Genomic DNA, 19,909 nt, shown 5'->3' on the forward strand with positions numbered 1-19,909 from the left:
TGAATACTGTCTATAAAGGGGAAGGGTAGATGAATACTGTCTGTAAAGGGGAAGGGTAGATGACTACTGTCTATAAAGGGGAAGGGTAGATGAATACTGTCTATAAAGGGTAGATGACTACTGTCTATAAAGGGTAGATGAATACTGTCTGTAAAGGGGAAGGGTAGATGACTACTGTCTATAAAGGGGAAGGGTAGATGAATACTGTCTGTAAAGGGGAAGGGTAGATGAATACTGTCTGTAAAGGGGAAGGGTCAATGAATACTGTCTGTAAAGGGGAAGGGTAGATGAATACTGTCTGTAAAGGGGGGGGGAGGGTAGATGACTACTGTCTATAAAGGGGAAGGGTCAATGAATACTGTCTGTAAAGGGGAAGGGTCAATGAATACTGTCTGTAAAGGGGAAGGGTAGATGAATACTGTCTATAAAGGGGAAGGGTAGATGAATACTGTCTATAAAGGGTAGATGACTACTGTCTATAAAGGGGAAGGGTAGATGAATACTGTCTATAAAGGGGAAGGGTAGATGACTACTGTCTATAAAGGGGAAGGGTAGATGACTACTGTCTATAAAGGGGAAGGGTAGATGACTACTGTCTATAAAGGGGAAGGGTAGATGAATACTGTCTATAAAATGGAAGGGTAGATGACTACTGTCTATAAAGGGGAAGGGTAGATGACTACTGTCTATAAAGGGGAAGGGTAGATGAATACTGTCTATAAAGGGGAAGGGTAGATGAATACTGTCTATAAAGGGGAAGGGTAGATGAATACTGTCTATAAAAGGGAAGGGTAGATGACTACTGTCTATAAAGGGGCTTTTAGATGACTACTGTCTGTAAAGGGGAAGGGTAGATGACTACTGTCTATAAAGGGGAAGGGTAGATGAATACTGTCTGTAAAGGGAAAGGGTAGATGAATACTGTCTGTAAAGGGGAAGGGTAGATGAATACTGTCTATAAAGGGGAAGGGTAGATGAATACTGTCTATAAAGGGTTGATGACTACTGTCTATAAAGGGGAAGGGTAGATGAATACTGTCTATAAAGGGGAAGGGTAGATGACTACTGTCTATAAAGGGGAAGGGTAGATGACTACTGTCTATAAAGGGGAAGGGTAGATGACTACTGTCTTTAAAGGGGAAGGGTAGATGAATACTGTCTATAAAATGGAAGGGTAGATGACTACTGTCTATAAAGGGGAAGGGTAGATGACTACTGTCTATAAAGGGGAAGGGTAAATGAATACTGTCTATAAAGGGGAAGGGTAGATGAATACTGTCTATAAAGGGGAAGGGTAGATGAATACTGTCTATAAAAGGGAAGGGTAGATGACTACTGTCTATAAAGGGGCTTTTAGATGACTACTGTCTGTAAAGGGGAAGGGTAGATGACTACTGTCTATAAAGGGGAAGGGTAGATGAATACTGTCTATAAAGGGGAAGGGTAGATGAATACTGTCTGTAAAGGGGAAGGGTAGATGACTACTGTCTATAAAGGGGAAGGGTAGATGAATACTGTCTATAAAGGGGAAGGGTAGATGACTACTGTCTGTAAAGGGGAAGGGTAGATGAATACTGTCTGTAAAGGGAAAGGGTAGATGATTACTGTCTATAAAGGGGAAGGGTAGATGAATACTGTCTGTAAAGGGGAAGGGTCAATGAATACTGTCTGTAAAGGGGAAGGGTAGATGAATACTGTCTGTAAAGGGGAAGGGTAGATGACGACTGTCTATAATAGGGAAGGGTAGATGACTACTGTCTGTAAAGGGGAAGGGTAGATGAATACTGTCTATAAAGGGGAAGGGTAGATGACTACTGTCTGTAAAGGGGAAGGGTAGATGACTACTGTCTATAAAGGGGAAGGGTAGATGACTACTGTCTGTAAAGGGGAAGGGTCAATGAATACTGTCTGTAAAGGGGAAGGGTAGATGAATACTGTCTGTAAAGGGGAAGGGTCAATGAATACTGTCTGTAAAGGGGAAGGGTCAATGAATACTGTCTGTAAAGGGGAGGGTAGATGAATACTGTCTGTAAAGGGGAAGGGTAGATGACTACTGTCTATAAAGGGGAAGGGTAGATGAATACTGTCTGTAAAGGGGAAGGGTAGATGACTACGGTCTATAAAGGGGAAGGGTAGATGAATACTGTCTATAAAGGGTAGATGACTACTGTCTGTAAAGGTGAAGGGTAGATGAATACTGTCTGTAAAGGGGAAGGGTAGATGAATACTGTCTGTAAAGGGGAAGGGTAGATGACTACTGTCTATAAAGGGTAGATGACTACTGTCTGTAAAGGTGAAGGGTAGATGAATACTGTCTGTAAAGGGGAAGGGTAGATGACTACTGTCTATAAAGGGTATGGGTAGCTGAATACTGTCTATAAAGGGGAAGGGTAGATGAATACTGTCTATAAAGGGTAGATGACTACTGTCTATAAAGGGGAAGGGTAGATGACTACTGTCTATAAAGGGGAAGGGTAGATGACTACTGTCTATAAAGGGGAAGGGTAGATGACTACTGTCTATAAAGGGGAAGGGTAGATGAATACTGTCTATAAAGGGGAAGGGTAGGTGACTACTGTCTGTAAAGGGGAAGGGTAGATGACTACTGTCTATAAAGGGGAAGGGTAGATGAATACTGTCTATAAAGGGGAAGGGTAGATGAATACTGTCTGTAAAGGGGAAGGGTAGATGACTACTGTCTATAAAGGGGAAGGGTAGATGAATACTGTCTATAAAGGGGAAGGGTAGATGAATACTGTCTATAAAGGGTAGATGACTACTGTCTATAAAGGGGAAGGGTAGATGACTACTGTCTATAAAGGGGAAGGGTAGATGAATACTGTCTATAAAGGGGAAGGGTAGATGAATACTGTCTATAAAGGGGAAGGGTAGATGAATACTGTCTATAAAGGGGAAGGGTAGATGAATACTGTCTATAAAGGGGAAGGGTAGATGAATACTGTCTATAAAGGGGAAGGGTAGATGAATACTGTCTATAAAGGGGAAGGGTAGATGACTACTGTCTATAAAGGGGAAGGGTAGATGAATACTGTCTATAAAGGGGAAGGGTAGATGAATACTGTCTATAAAGGGGAAGGGTAGATGAATACTGTCTATAAAGGGGAAGGGTAGATGAATACTGTCTATAAAGGGGAAGGGTAGATGAATACTGTCTATAAAGGGGAAGGGTAGATGAATACTGTCTGTAAAGGGGAAGGGTAGATGAATACTGTCTATAAAGGGTAGATGACTACTGTCTATAAAGGGGAAGGGTAGATGAATACTGTCTGTAAAGGGGAAGGGTAGATGAATACTGTCTATAAAGGGTAGATGACTACTGTCTGTAAAGGGGAAGGGTAGATGAATACTGTCTATAAAGGGGAAGGGTAGATGACTACTGTCTATAAAGGGGAAGGGTAGATGAATACTGTCTATAAAGGGGAAGGGTAGATGACTACTGTCTATAAAGGGGAAGGGTAGATGAATACTGTCTATAAAGGGGAAGGGTAGATGACTACTGTCTGTAAAGGGGAAGGGTAGATGAATACTGTCTATAAAGGGGAAGGGTAGATGACTACTGTCTATAAAGGGGAAGGGTAGATGAATACTGTCTGTAAAGGGTAGATGACTACTGTCTATAAAGGGGAAGGGTAGATGAATACTGTCTATAAAGGGGAAGGGTAGATGACTACTGTCTATAAAGGGGAAGGGTAGATGAATACTGTCTGTAAAGGGGAAGGGTAGATGACTACTGTCTGTAAAGGGGAAGGGTAGATGACTACTGTCTGTAAAGGGTAGATGACTACTGTCTATAAAGGGGAAGGGTAGATGACTACTGTCTGTAAAGGGTAGATGAATACTGTCTGTAAAGGGGAAGGGTAGATGACTACTGTCTATAAAGGGGAAGGGTAGATGACTACTGTCTGTAAAGGGGAAGGATAGATGACTACTGTCTATAAAAGGGAAGGGTAGATGAATACTGTCTGTAAAGGGGAAGGGTAGATGAATACTGTCTATAAAGGGGAAGGGTAGATGAATACTGTCTGTAAAGGGGAAGGGTAGATGAATACTGTCTGTAAAGGGTAGATGAATACTGTCTGTAAAGGGGAAGGGTAGATGACTACTGTCTGTAAAGGGGAAGGGTAGATGACTACTGTCTGTAAAGGGGAAGGGTAGATGACTACTGTCTATAAAGGGGAAGGGTAGATGAAAACTGTCTGTAAAGGGGAAGGGTAGATGACTACTGTCTGTAAAGGGGAAGGGTAGATGACTACTGTCTATAAAGGGGAAGGGTAGATGAATACTGTCTATAAAGGGGAAGGGTAGAGGAATACTGTCTATAAAGGGGAAGGGTAGATGAATACTGTCTATAAAGGGTATGAGTAGATGAATACTGTCTGTAAAGGGGAAGGGTAGATGAATACTGTCTATAAAGGGTATGAGTAGATGAATACTGTCTGTAAAGGGGAAGGGTAGATGAATACTGTCTATAAAGGGGAAGGGTAGATGACTACTGTCTGTAAAGGGGAAGGGTAGATGACTACTGTCTATAAAGGGGAAGGGTAGATGACTACTGTCTATAAAGGGGAAGGGTAGATGACTACTGTCTATAAAGGGGAAGGGTAGATGACTACTGTCTGTAAAGGGGAAGGGTAGATGACTACTGTCTATAAAGGGGAAGGGTAGATGAATACTGTCTATAAAGGGGAAGGGTAGATGACTACTGTCTGTAAAGGGGAAGGGTAGATGACTACTGTCTATAAAGGGGAAGGGTAGATGACTACTGTCTATAAAGGGGAAGGGTAGATGAATACTGTCTATAAAGGGGAAGGGTAGATGACTACTGTCTGTAAAGGGGAAGGATAGATGACTACTGTCTATAAAGGGGAAGGGTAGATGACTACTGTCTATAAAGTGGAATGGTAGATGACTACTGTCTGTAAAGGGGAAGGATAGATGACTACTGTCTATAAAGGGGAAGGGTAGATGAATACTGTCTATAAAGGGGAAGGGTAGATGAATACTGTCTATAAAGGGGAAGGGTAGATGAATACTGTCTGTAAAGGGGAAGGGTAGATGACTACTGTCTATAAAGGGGAAGGGTAGATGAATACTGTCTATAAAGGGTAGATGACTACTGTCTATAAAGGGTAGATGAATACTGTCTGTAAAGGGGAAGGGTAGATGACTACTGTCTATAAAGGGGAAGGGTAGATGAATACTGTCTGTAAAGGGGAAGGGTAGATGAATACTGTCTGTAAAGGGGAAGGGTCAATGAATACTGTCTGTAAAGGGGAAGGGTAGATGAATACTGTCTGTAAAGGGTAGATGAATACTGTCTGTAAAGGGGAAGGGTAGATGACTACTGTCTGTAAAGGGGAAGGGTAGATGACTACTGTCTGTAAAGGGGAAGGGTAGATGACTACTGTCTATAAAGGGGAAGGGTAGATGAAAACTGTCTGTAAAGGGGAAGGGTAGATGACTACTGTCTGTAAAGGGGAAGGGTAGATGACTACTGTCTATAAAGGGGAAGGGTAGATGAATACTGTCTATAAAGGGGAAGGGTAGAGGAATACTGTCTATAAAGGGGAAGGGTAGATGAATACTGTCTATAAAGGGTATGAGTAGATGAATACTGTCTGTAAAGGGGAAGGGTAGATGAATACTGTCTATAAAGGGTATGAGTAGATGAATACTGTCTGTAAAGGGGAAGGGTAGATGAATACTGTCTATAAAGGGGAAGGGTAGATGACTACTGTCTGTAAAGGGGAAGGGTAGATGACTACTGTCTATAAAGGGGAAGGGTAGATGACTACTGTCTATAAAGGGGAAGGGTAGATGACTACTGTCTATAAAGGGGAAGGGTAGATGACTACTGTCTGTAAAGGGGAAGGGTAGATGACTACTGTCTATAAAGGGGAAGGGTAGATGACTACTGTCTATAAAGGGGAAGGGTAGATGAATACTGTCTATAAAGGGGAAGGGTAGATGACTACTGTCTGTAAAGGGGAAGGATAGATGACTACTGTCTATAAAGGGGAAGGGTAGATGACTACTGTCTATAAAGTGGAATGGTAGATGACTACTGTCTGTAAAGGGGAAGGATAGATGACTACTGTCTATAAAGGGGAAGGGTAGATGAATACTGTCTATAAAGGGGAAGGGTAGATGAATACTGTCTATAAAGGGGAAGGGTAGATGAATACTGTCTCTAAAGGGGAAGGGTAGATGACTACTGTCTATAAAGGGGAAGGGTAGATGAATACTGTCTATAAAGGGTAGATGACTACTGTCTATAAAGGGTAGATGAATACTGTCTGTAAAGGGGAAGGGTAGATGACTACTGTCTATAAAGGGGAAGGGTAGATGAATACTGTCTGTAAAGGGGAAGGGTAGATGAATACTGTCTGTAAAGGGGAAGGGTCAATGAATACTGTCTGTAAAGGGGAAGGGTAGATGAATACTGTCTGTAAAGGGGGGGGGAGGGTAGATGACTACTGTCTATAAAGGGGAAGGGTCAATGAATACTGTCTGTAAAGGGGAAGGGTCAATGAATACTGTCTGTAAAGGGGAAGGGTAGATGAATACTGTCTATAAAGGGGAAGGGTAGATGAATACTGTCTATAAAGGGTAGATGACTACTGTCTATAAAGGGGAAGGGTAGATGAATACTGTCTATAAAGGGGAAGGGTAGATGACTACTGTCTATAAAGGGGAAGGGTAGATGACTACTGTCTATAAAGGGGAAGGGTAGATGACTACTGTCTATAAAGGGGAAGGGTAGATGAATACTGTCTATAAAATGGAAGGGTAGATGACTACTGTCTATAAAGGGGAAGGGTAGATGACTACTGTCTATAAAGGGGAAGGGTAGATGAATACTGTCTATAAAGGGGAAGGGTAGATGAATACTGTCTATAAAGGGGAAGGGTAGATGAATACTGTCTATAAAAGGGAAGGGTAGATGACTACTGTCTATAAAGGGGCTTTTAGATGACTACTGTCTGTAAAGGGGAAGGGTAGATGACTACTGTCTATAAAGGGGAAGGGTAGATGAATACTGTCTGTAAAGGGAAAGGGTAGATGAATACTGTCTGTAAAGGGGAAGGGTAGATGAATACTGTCTATAAAGGGGAAGGGTAGATGAATACTGTCTATAAAGGGTTGATGACTACTGTCTATAAAGGGGAAGGGTAGATGAATACTGTCTATAAAGGGGAAGGGTAGATGACTACTGTCTATAAAGGGGAAGGGTAGATGACTACTGTCTATAAAGGGGAAGGGTAGATGACTACTGTCTTTAAAGGGGAAGGGTAGATGAATACTGTCTATAAAATGGAAGGGTAGATGACTACTGTCTATAAAGGGGAAGGGTAGATGACTACTGTCTATAAAGGGGAAGGGTAAATGAATACTGTCTATAAAGGGGAAGGGTAGATGAATACTGTCTATAAAGGGGAAGGGTAGATGAATACTGTCTATAAAAGGGAAGGGTAGATGACTACTGTCTATAAAGGGGCTTTTAGATGACTACTGTCTGTAAAGGGGAAGGGTAGATGACTACTGTCTATAAAGGGGAAGGGTAGATGAATACTGTCTATAAAGGGGAAGGGTAGATGAATACTGTCTGTAAAGGGGAAGGGTAGATGACTACTGTCTATAAAGGGGAAGGGTAGATGAATACTGTCTATAAAGGGGAAGGGTAGATGACTACTGTCTGTAAAGGGGAAGGGTAGATGAATACTGTCTGTAAAGGGAAAGGGTAGATGATTACTGTCTATAAAGGGGAAGGGTAGATGAATACTGTCTGTAAAGGGGAAGGGTCAATGAATACTGTCTGTAAAGGGGAAGGGTAGATGAATACTGTCTGTAAAGGGGAAGGGTAGATGACGACTGTCTATAAAAGGGAAGGGTAGATGACTACTGTCTGTAAAGGGGAAGGGTAGATGAATACTGTCTATAAAGGGGAAGGGTAGATGACTACTGTCTGTAAAGGGGAAGGGTAGATGACTACTGTCTATAAAGGGGAAGGGTAGATGACTACTGTCTGTAAAGGGGAAGGGTCAATGAATACTGTCTGTAAAGGGGAAGGGTAGATGAATACTGTCTGTAAAGGGGAAGGGTCAATGAATACTGTCTGTAAAGGGGAAGGGTCAATGAATACTGTCTGTAAAGGGGAGGGTAGATGAATACTGTCTGTAAAGGGGAAGGGTAGATGACTACTGTCTATAAAGGGGAAGGGTAGATGAATACTGTCTGTAAAGGGGAAGGGTAGATGACTACGGTCTATAAAGGGGAAGGGTAGATGAATACTGTCTATAAAGGGTAGATGACTACTGTCTGTAAAGGTGAAGGGTAGATGAATACTGTCTGTAAAGGGGAAGGGTAGATGAATACTGTCTGTAAAGGGGAAGGGTAGATGACTACTGTCTATAAAGGGTAGATGACTACTGTCTGTAAAGGTGAAGGGTAGATGAATACTGTCTGTAAAGGGGAAGGGTAGATGACTACTGTCTATAAAGGGTATGGGTAGCTGAATACTGTCTATAAAGGGGAAGGGTAGATGAATACTGTCTATAAAGGGTAGATGACTACTGTCTATAAAGGGGAAGGGTAGATGACTACTGTCTATAAAGGGGAAGGGTAGATGACTACTGTCTATAAAGGGGAAGGGTAGATGACTACTGTCTATAAAGGGGAAGGGTAGATGAATACTGTCTATAAAGGGGAAGGGTAGGTGACTACTGTCTGTAAAGGGGAAGGGTAGATGACTACTGTCTATAAAGGGGAAGGGTAGATGAATACTGTCTATAAAGGGGAAGGGTAGATGAATACTGTCTGTAAAGGGGAAGGGTAGATGACTACTGTCTATAAAGGGGAAGGGTAGATGAATACTGTCTATAAAGGGGAAGGGTAGATGAATACTGTCTATAAAGGGTAGATTACTACTGTCTATAAAGGGGAAGGGTAGATGACTACTGTCTATAAAGGGGAAGGGTAGATGAATACTGTCTATAAAGGGGAAGGGTAGATGAATACTGTCTATAAAGGGGAAGGGTAGATGAATACTGTCTATAAAGGGGAAGGGTAGATGAATACTGTCTATAAAGGGGAAGGGTAGATGAATACTGTCTATAAAGGGGAAGGGTAGATGAATACTGTCTATAAAGGGGAAGGGTAGATGACTACTGTCTATAAAGGGGAAGGGTAGATGAATACTGTCTATAAAGGGGAAGGGTAGATGAATACTGTCTATAAAGGGGAAGGGTAGATGAATACTGTCTATAAAGGGGAAGGGTAGATGAATACTGTCTATAAAGGGGAAGGGTAGATGAATACTGTCTATAAAGGGGAAGGGTAGATGAATACTGTCTGTAAAGGGGAAGGGTAGATGAATACTGTCTATAAAGGGTAGATGACTACTGTCTATAAAGGGGAAGGGTAGATGAATACTGTCTGTAAAGGGGAAGGGTAGATGAATACTGTCTATAAAGGGTAGATGACTACTGTCTGTAAAGGGGAAGGGTAGATGAATACTGTCTATAAAGGGGAAGGGTAGATGACTACTGTCTATAAAGGGGAAGGGTAGATGAATACTGTCTATAAAGGGGAAGGGTAGATGACTACTGTCTATAAAGGGGAAGGGTAGATGAATACTGTCTATAAAGGGGAAGGGTAGATGACTACTGTCTGTAAAGGGGAAGGGTAGATGAATACTGTCTATAAAGGGGAAGGGTAGATGACTACTGTCTATAAAGGGGAAGGGTAGATGAATACTGTCTGTAAAGGGTAGATGACTACTGTCTATAAAGGGGAAGGGTAGATGAATACTGTCTATAAAGGGGAAGGGTAGATGACTACTGTCTATAAAGGGGAAGGGTAGATGAATACTGTCTGTAAAGGGGAAGGGTAGATGACTACTGTCTGTAAAGGGGAAGGGTAGATGACTACTGTCTGTAAAGGGTAGATGACTACTGTCTATAAAGGGGAAGGGTAGATGAATTCTGTCTGTAAAGGGGAAGGGTAGATGACTACTGTCTATAAAGGGTAGATGACTACTGTCTATAAAGGGGAAGGGTAGATGACTACTGTCTATAAAGGGGAAGGGTAGATGAATACTGTCTGTAAAGGGTAGATGACTACTGTCTATAAAGGGGAAGGGTAGATGAATACTGTCTATAAAGGGGAAGGGTAGATGACTACTGTCTATAAAGGGGAAGGGTAGATGAATACTGTCTGTAAAGGGGAAGGGTAGATGACTACTGTCTGTAAAGGGGAAGGGTAGATGACTACTGTCTGTAAAGGGTAGATGACTACTGTCTATAAAGGGGAAGGGTAGATGAATTCTGTCTGTAAAGGTGAAGGGTAGATGTATGTTTGCCTTTGGAAACCCTTTTATACTCCCATTTCTAATCCTGGTGATGGTCTCCATCAGTGACTGGTCTCACAATGGTGCCACACTTATCTATCATTTGGGAAATTGTTGCCTTTGCTTTGGGGTCAACTGTTGACCTAATGAATATGTTGTTATACAGCACATCTGTGTGTCTGGCTACTGTCAGTAAGTACAGCTGAATGATAATTACATTCCCACTTAAAGGGAAGCACTTAAAGGACAATTACACCCAAATTACACCCAAAACGTTTTTGGGAAACACAGCCGTTGTGATTCATATTGAATTATATGATGCAGCGTTTTGCAATATAGAATTCATTTTGCATCATACCGGCTGTATTTTGTAAGTTACATATCGTTAAAACTTGATTGATGACATGCAAAACATTTTGGGATTATATCAACAATGGACTAATTAAATAAATACCAAAATATGTTTTTTGTGTGGAGTTTTACTTTAATGTCATTATGGGAAACAACTCACAACTATTGAGCCTGAGTTTGAATTGTTTTCTTTCACATTGTCACAGGGTCTGCAAAATTATACTTAAAGTTCTTCCCAATTGTTAACACACTAAAACTGGCCCATGAGGCCCAAACCTGTACCCCATTTAGCAGAACCAGACACCAAACCTGTACCCCAGTTAGCAGAACCAGACACCAAATATGCAATACTACTGGCACATGTTTTGCTTTACACTCAGATTGAAATTCTATAACAAACATTTGGCAAAACACAACACACAATTCACTACGTTTTGGCATAACCTTCACAACTAAAATCTCTTGTCTTCAAATGAAAAGCAACACTGTTCAACAAGCTAAGATCAATTACCAATTGATCACTTTCACTCTTCACATGTTCAAACACTAATTGCGTAAATGTTCACTTTGCAATCAAACCTTTGGTATGGATAAAAAGGCTACGGGTGATTACTCCTGTGTTTGGAGAACAATGGAAGCAAACTTGGCAGAGAGAGAAGGAGGTGAGGAAATAAGGAAGACCAAGAACAAGGAAAGGAGTCTCGGCGACTGTGGTGGACCTTGTGGTCAACCATGGTTTGATCTTGAGAGAGGCTGGGCAGGCCATGTGGTCAACCATGGTTTGATCTTGAGAGGGGCAGACCTTGTGGTCAACCATGGTTTGACCTTGAGAGAGGCTGGGCAGACCTTGTGGTCAACCATGGTTTGATCTTGAGAGAGGCTGGGCAGACCTTGTGGTCAACCATAGTTTGATCTTGAGAGAGGCTGGGCAGACTTTGTGGTCAACCATGGTTTGATCTTGAGAGAGGCTGGGCAGACCTTGTGGGAACCATGGTTTGATCTTGAGAGAGGCTGGGCAGACCTTGTGGTCAACCATGGTTTTATCTTGAGAGAGGCTGGGCAGACCTTGTGGTCAACCATGGATTGACCTTGAGAGAGGCTGGGCAGACCTTGTGGTCAACCATGGTTTGATCTTGAGAGAGGCTGGGCAGACCTTGTGGTCAACCATGGTTTGATCTTGAGAGAGGCTGGGCAGACCTTGTGGTCAACCATGGTTTGACCTTGAGAGAGGCTGGGCAGACCTTGTGGTCAACCATGGTTTGATCTTGAGAGAGGCTGGGCAGACCTTGTGGCCAACCATGGTTTGACCTTGAGAGAGGCTGGGCAGACCTTGTGGTCAACCATGGTTTGATCTTGAAAGAGGCTGGGCAGACCACGTGGTCAACCATGGTTTGACCTTGAGAGAGGCTGGGCAGACCACGTGGTCAACCATGGATTGACCTTGAGAGAGGCTGGGCAGACCTTGTGGTCAACCATGGTTTGATCTTGAGAGAGGCTGGGCAGACCTTGTGGTCAACCATGGTTTGACCTTGAGAGAGGCTGGGCAGACCTTGTGGTCAACCATGGTTTGATCTTGAGAGAGGCTGGGCAGACCTTGTGGTCAACCATGGTTTGACCTTGAGAGAGGCTGGGCAGACCTTGTGGTCAACCATGGTTTGACCTTGAGAGAGGCTGGGCAGACCTTGTGGTCAACCATGGATTGATCTTGAGAGAGGCTGGGCAGGCCATGTGGTCAACCATGGTTTGATCTTGAGAGAGGCTGGGCAGACCTTGTGGTCAACCATGGTTTGATCGTGAGAGAGGCTGGGCAGACCTTGTGGTCAACCATGGTTTGATCGTGAGAGAGGCTGGGCAGACCATGTGGTCAACCATGGTTTGACCTTGAGAGAGGCTGGGCAGAGAGTGCAGCCCAATCTGAGCCCCCTCACCGTAGCGTCCATCATCCAGACGCTCCACAATGAGAAGAGGTTTGTACTGCAGACATTGGACACCTCTCTAGTACTTTTACTATTTGACAGTAGTACAGCATAAAGCACAGTAAAGACTGTAGATTCCAATACATACTGGAAGTGGAAACAAAGTAAATGGTTTATGTATTACTGTATGGAGGAAACTGGGAGATATACTACTCTGTAACATGTTTATCATGTATACTGTATTACTGTAGTATTTACTGTACTGTATGGAGGAAACTGGGAGATACACTACTCTGTAACATGTTTATCTTGTATACTGTATTACTGTACTGTTTACTGTACTGTATGCTATTTAGTTGTTATAGAACTGAAAGACGACCACGACGTACATGGTGGTAAAACACGTCTATTTACAGACAAACAGCAGGCTGTGACCCTGCCATCTTCCATAACATCAGAGTGAGCTTATCAACCATAGCCCCCCATCCTTAAGAAACACCCTCTCTGGATGGAACACACACACGCACGCACGCACGCACGCACGCACGCACGGTGGATGTAGAGGTGGCGGTGGAGGTAGAGGTGGATGAAACCCTGCCATCTTCCATAACATCAGACTGAGCTTATCAACCATAGCCCCCATCTTTAATAACAAACACCATCTCTGGATGAAGCAAATCTACAGAGTCATATTTGAAAGGAATTCCCAAAGAGTGAAGGATAAACAGTACGAATATGTGCAAGTAAGTAATGTAATAGTATTACACTCTTAAAACATTAGAGACTCATTGATGTTGCCAGTGAACTTTACTATACAGCAATTATAGTATTTTCTGTCATTTCAGAGAATCATGGAGTTGGATGCAAGTCCCATCCCCCAGGAACTCATTCATAGATGAGGCTGGATTCCATTTAGTGAAGTCGAGGAGGCGAGGAAGGAACATCATTGGTCAACGCGCCATCATTGAGGTACCTGGCCAGCGCGGGGGAAATGTCACTACATGCCCAGCTATGAGCCACAATGGGTCTCTCCATCGCCATGCCACCCTTGGACCATACAACACTGCCCATCTCCTTCATTTCCTCAACACCTTACATGACAATCTTTTTCAGTCAGAGCAGGGAGGGCCAGGTGATCCTGAGCAGAGAGGGCCAGGTGATCCTGAGCAGAGAGGGCCAGGTGATCCTGAGCAGAGAGGGCCAGGTGATCCAGAGCAGAAAGGACCAGGTGATCCTGAGCAGAGAGGACCAGGTGATCCAGAGCAGAGAGGGCCAGGTGATCCTGAGCAGAGAGGGCCAGGTGATCCTGAGCAGAGAGGGCCAGGTGATCCAGAGCAGAAAGGACCAGGTGATCCTGAGCAGAGAGGGCCAGGTGATCCTGAGCAGAGAGGGCCAGGTGATCCAGAGCAGAAAGGACCAGGTGATCCTGAGCAGAGAGGACCAGGTGATCCAGAGCAGAGAGGGCCAGGTGATCCTGAGCAGAGAGGGCCAGGTGATCCTGAGCAGAGAGGGCCAGGTGATCCTGAGCAGAAAGGACCAGGTGATCCTGAGCAGGGAGGGCCAGGTGATCCTGAGCAGAGAGGGCCAGGTGATCCAGAGCAGAGAGGACCAGGTGATCCTGAGCAGAGAGGGCCAGGTGATCCAGAGCAGAGAGGACCAGGTGATCCTGAGCAGAGAGGGCCAGGTGATCCTGAGCAGAGGACCAGGTGATCCTGAGCAGCAAATGTATGTACTAATTTGGGACAACGTGAGTTTCCATCGGGCTGCTCAGGTCCGCAACTGCTTCCATGACCATCCCAGGTTTACAATTCTCTATCTCCCACCATATTCCCCATTTCTCAACCTCATTGATGAGTTTCTTTCAGCATTGTGGTGGAAGGTGTATGTTCACAAACCCCATGAACGTACGGCCCTTCTCAAGGCCATGGAGGCCTGTGGTGACATTCCAGTCCTGTCAGAGGTGGATGAGTCCTGCCAGAAGATATTTCCCCCGCTGTCCGGCCAAGGAGAATATCGCCTGTGATGTTGATGGAAAACTGTTGCTGGACCAAAACAACAGACATGATTTTGTTTTTGCAATGGAGTATTTGTCTCTTGACTTATGATTTAGATTTTACTGTATTCCTTACAGTTGATCTAATATATAGTACAGTATAGGCTTATTTTTCTTCCTTTGCATAAGCAAAATATATTTACTGTATTTTTGCATTTTTACTGTGTGCTTACAGTATAATGTTTGACATGTATTGAGTCACACACAAACAATTTACAATATAACAACAAAATATTAGTCTTTAAACTGAAATAGGCTCTGATAGTGTCACCCCCCCGATCTGTTTCACCTGTCTTTGTGCTCGTCTCCACCCCCCTCCAGGTGTCGCCCATCTTCCCCATTATCCTCTGTGTACTTATAACTGTGTTTTCTGTTTGTCTGTTGCCAGTTCGTCTTGTTTGTCAAACTTACTGTCCTGACCCTGAACCCGACCTGATCACTCTGCCTGACCCTGCCTGACCACTATGCCTGACCCTGCCTGATCACTCTGCCTGACCCTGCCTGACCACTATGCCTGACCCTGCCTGATCACTCTGCCTGACCCTGTCTGATCACTCTGCCTGACCCTGCCTGATCACTCTGCCCGACCCTGCCTGATCACTCTGCCCGACCCTGCCTGATCACTCTGCCCGACCCTGTCTGATCACTCTGCCCGACCCTGTCTGATCACTCTGCCCGACCCTGTCTGATCACTCTGCCCGACCCTGCCTGATCACTCTGCCCGACCCTGTCTGATCACTCTGCCCGACCCTGTCTGATCACTCTGCCCGACCCTGTCTGATCACTCTGCCTGACCCTGTCTGATCACTCTGCCTGACCCTGTCTGATCACTCTGCCTGACCCTGTCTGATCACTCTGCCTGACCCTGTCTGATCACTCTGCCTGACCCTGTCTGATCACTCTGCCTGACCCTGTCTGATCACTCTGCCTGACCCTGTCTGATCACTCTGCCTGACCCTGCCTGATCACTCTGCCTGACCCTGTCTGATCACTCTGCCTGACCCTGTCTGATCACTCTGCCTGACCCTGTCTGATCACTCTGCCTGACCCTGTCTGATCACTCTGCCTGACCCTGCCTGATCACTCTGCCTGACCCTGCCTGATCACTCTGCCTGACCCTGTCTGATCACTCTGCCTGACCCTGTCTGATCACTCTGCCTGACCCTGTCTGATCACTCTGCCTGACCCTGCCTGATCACTCTGCCTGACCCTGTCTGATCACTCTGCCTGACCCTGTCTGATCACTCTGCCTGACCCTGTCTGATCACTCTGCCTGACCCTGTCTGATCACTCTGCCTGCCGTCCTGTACCTTTGCCTCTGTTGCTGTAATAAACATTGTTACTTCGACACGGTCTGGGTCTTACCTTATCCTGATAGATAGTAGTGTTTTGAATATGTCACATTAGTGTGATCTCAGTTTGTCACTAAGTTAGATTCATTTGATGTGTGTCTCATTTGTATTCAGAGTTTCACTTTGAGCAGGGAGTACATGATCTTGATTGCTGTGTTTCATTTTGCAAGATGTCTGTGTTTTTTGGGGGGGAAATGGCTGTTTGGTGTTTAGAATTTTGAGTACCTGAGATGTAGTTTCAGAGAACTTGTCTTAACAACAATTGGGAAAAACTGTAATACACGTGTGGCTTGAAAGTAATTCATAACACATATCACAGTACACGAGGACACATACAGTAAGCAGGAAGCCGATTGAAATGAACGTCCAACAAAATTGGATAAGGTAAAGGCATTGGTAAATCACAAAGAAGGTGATGGTACGTATTTACAGAAATGTACACGGTAATCTTGCAGTGAAAACTCAATCCATGTCACTCTGCTGTTTAGCTTATATGTTTCTTCTTCATTCAACAGCAACAGTAGAGCGTAATAGAACGGAGGCACGTTAAAAACACAGTCACATACTGTACCTAGCCTCCTCATGCATTCAGTTCCTCTAAACACATCCACACTTACAATATACACACACACACACACACACACACACACACACACACACACACACACACACACACACACACACACACACACACACACACACACACACACACACACACACACACACACACACACACACAAACACACACACACACACAGTAAACCTATCAGTCTTGACTCCACCTCAGCTCTTGAAGGCACTGTGTTGTGGTCCCTCTCCATAGCAGCAGAGCAGCATATAGTCCACGGTGTTCAGATCAAAGTCTCCTGACTGAGGAGGAGGGGGGGGGGGGGTCATAGGTGAAACCAATGAGAGGCATTGGCCAATGCCTCTCACTGGCGCCGCAGCACACTTCAGCCCAGCGACCGTCCTTCGCCATTAGGAGACCGCTCCACGGTAATAACATTGTCAGACTAACGTTGGACAGTGGGCCTCCCAGGCTGACGTAGGACCGGTTGGACAGTGGGCCTCCCAGGCTGACGTAGGACCGGTTGGACAGTGGGCCTCACAGCCTGCAGGAGAAGAGGGCGACATTTTGAACGCTCCTTCCACCTCCTAGACCTGGGACTATTAAAAAAAAGAAGATCATTCTAACTGACCACCAGACTCTGTGTGACAACTTAGATGACACGTTGTTAATTCCTGAGTCCAAGAAAGAGAGGGATGAAGAGAGGGATGAAGAGAGGGGAAAAAAAGAGGGATAAAGAGAGGGAAAAAGAGAGGGATGAAGAGAGAGATGAAGAGAGGGATGAAAAGAGGGATGAAGAGAGGGAAAAAAGATGGATGAAGAGAGGGATGAAGAGAGGGATGAAAAGAGGGATGAAAAGAGAGGGATGAAGAGAGATGAAGAAAGGGATGAAAAGAAGGATGAAGAGAGGGATGAAGAGAGGGATGAAGAGAGGGATGAAGAGAAGGATGAAGAGAGGGATGAAGAGAGGGATGAAGAGAGGGATGAAGAGAAGGAAAAAGAGAGGGATGAAAAGAGGGATGAAGAGAGGGATGAAGAGAGAGGAATACAAGTATCAAATGTATAGTTTGAATGTACGGGTAAAGTGATTTTCTTAATGTATCATTATGGTCACACCATCCACTGTTGTTTCGGTCTGTTCAATGATATTTATGTATGCAATCTCAACTCTGTCTATATATATACAGTGGGGCAAAAAAGTATTTAGTCAGCCACCAATTGTGCAAGTTCTCCCACTTAAAAAGATGAGAGAGGCCTGTAATTTTCATCATAGGTACACTTCAACTATGACAGACAAAATGAGAAAAAAAAATCCAGAAAATCACATTGTAGGATTTTAAATTAATTTATTTGCAAATTATGGTGGAAAATAAGTATTTGGTCAATAACAAAAGTATCTCAATACTTTGTTATATACCCTTTGTTGGCAATGACAGAGGTCAAACGTTTTCTGTAAGTCTTCACAAGGTTTTCACACACTGTTGCTGGTATTTTGGCCCTTCCTCCATGCAGATCTCCTCTAGAGCAGTGATGTTTTGGGGCTGTTGCTGGGCAACACAGACTTTCAACTCCCTCCAAAGATTTTCTATGGCGTTGAGATCTGGAGACTGGTTAGGCCACTCCAGGACCTTGAAATGCTTCTCACGAAGCCACTCCTTCATTGCCCGGGCAGTGTGTTTGGGATCATTGTCATGCTGAAAGACCCAGCCACGTTTCATCTTCAATGCCCTTGCTGATGGAAAAAGGTTTTCACTCAAAATCTTACGATACATGGCCCCATTCATTCTTTCCTTTACACGGATCAGTCGTCCTGGTCCCTTTGCAGAAAAACAGCCCCAAAGCATGATGTTTCCACCCCCATGCTTCACAGTAGGTATGGTGTTCTTTGGATGCAACTCAGCATTCTTTGTCCTCCAAACACGACGAGTTGAGTTTTTACCAAAAAGTTCTATTTTGGTTTCATCTGACCATATGACATTCTCCCAATCTTCTTCTGGATCATCCAAATGCTCTCTAGCAAACTTCAGACGGGCCTGGACATGTACTGGCTTAAGCAGGGGAACACGTCTGGCACTGCAGGATTTGAGTCCCTGGCGGCGTAGTGTGTTACTGATGGTAGGCTTTGTTACTTTGGTCCCAGCTCTCTGCAGGTCATTCACTAGGTCCCCCCGTGTGGTTCTGGGATTTTTGCTCACCGCTCTTGTGATCATTTTGACCCCACGGGGTGAGATCTTGCGTGGAGCCCCAGATCGAGGGAGATTATCAGTGGTCTTGTAGGTCTTCCATTTCCTAATAATTGCTCCCACAGTTGATTTCTTCAAACCAAGCTGCTTACCTATTGCAGATTCAGTCTTCCCAGCCTGGTGCAGGTCTACAATTTTGTTTCTTGTGTCCTTTGACAGCTCTTTGGTCTTGGCCATAGTGGGGTTTGGAGTGTGACTGTTTGAGGTTGTGGACAGGTGTCTTTTATACGGATAACAAGTTCAAACAGGTGCCATTAATACAGGTAACGAGTGGAGGACAGAGGAGTCTCTTAAAGAAGAAGTTACAGGTCTGTGAGAGCCAGAAATCTTGCTTGTTTGTAGGTGACCAAATACTTATTTTCCACCATAATTTGCAAATAAATTCATTAAAAATCCTACAATGGGATTTTCTGGAATTTTTTTTCTCATTTTGTCTGTCATAGTTGAAGTGTACCTATGATGAAAATTACAGGCCTCTCATCTTTTTAAGTGGGAGAACTTGCACATAGTGGCTGACTAAATACTTTTTTGCCCCACTGTATATACGAATGCGTGTCTTTCATTTGCAAGGTCCTTTCCTCTGGTGTCTGTACAGGATGATGGGTTTCCATACAGTACGTGTGAAATATCTATTGTTCCAATAAGTATGGTAATGTTTGAAATACTGTGTTTGACTCTCAGAACCTTTGTGTATTTGATCATCTAGGTGTATTTAATGTTCATGAATGTGTCCCTGCGTGTATTTGATCATCTGTGTGTATTTATGTTCATTAGTGTGTCCCTGTGTGTATTTAATGTTCATTATGTGTCCCTGTGTGTATTTGATCATCTAGGTGTATTTAATGTTCACTAATGTGTCCCTGTGTGTATTTAATGTTCACTAATGTGTCCCTGTGTGTATTTGATCATCTAGGTGTATTTAATGTTCACTAATGTGTCCCTGTGTGTATTTGATCATCTAGGTGTATTTAATGTTCATTAATGTGTCCCTGTGTGTATTTAACGTTCATGAATTTGTCCCTGTGTGTATTTGATCATCTAGGTGTATTTAACGTTC

At 43.9% G+C, this 19,909-nt stretch overlaps 1 protein-coding gene across 1 annotated transcript in view; it reads right to left on the bottom strand.

Moving 5' to 3' along the window:
- Nucleotides 1-14,354: 14,354 nt before the first annotated feature.
- The window catches only part of LOC129861276 (solute carrier organic anion transporter family member 4A1-like), an 83,358-nt gene continuing 77,803 nt past the window's right edge, over nt 14,355-19,909 (bottom strand). The window contains exon 13 of the mRNA XM_055932555.1: nt 14,355-17,153. Coding sequence (XP_055788530.1) covers nt 17,055-17,153 — 99 coding nt within the window. The 3' untranslated portion in view covers nt 14,355-17,054. The remainder of the gene's footprint in view (nt 17,154-19,909) is intronic.

Source organism: Salvelinus fontinalis, chromosome 8, assembly GCF_029448725.1.
Source record: "Salvelinus fontinalis isolate EN_2023a chromosome 8, ASM2944872v1, whole genome shotgun sequence".
NCBI lineage: Eukaryota > Metazoa > Chordata > Actinopteri > Salmoniformes > Salmonidae > Salvelinus > Salvelinus fontinalis.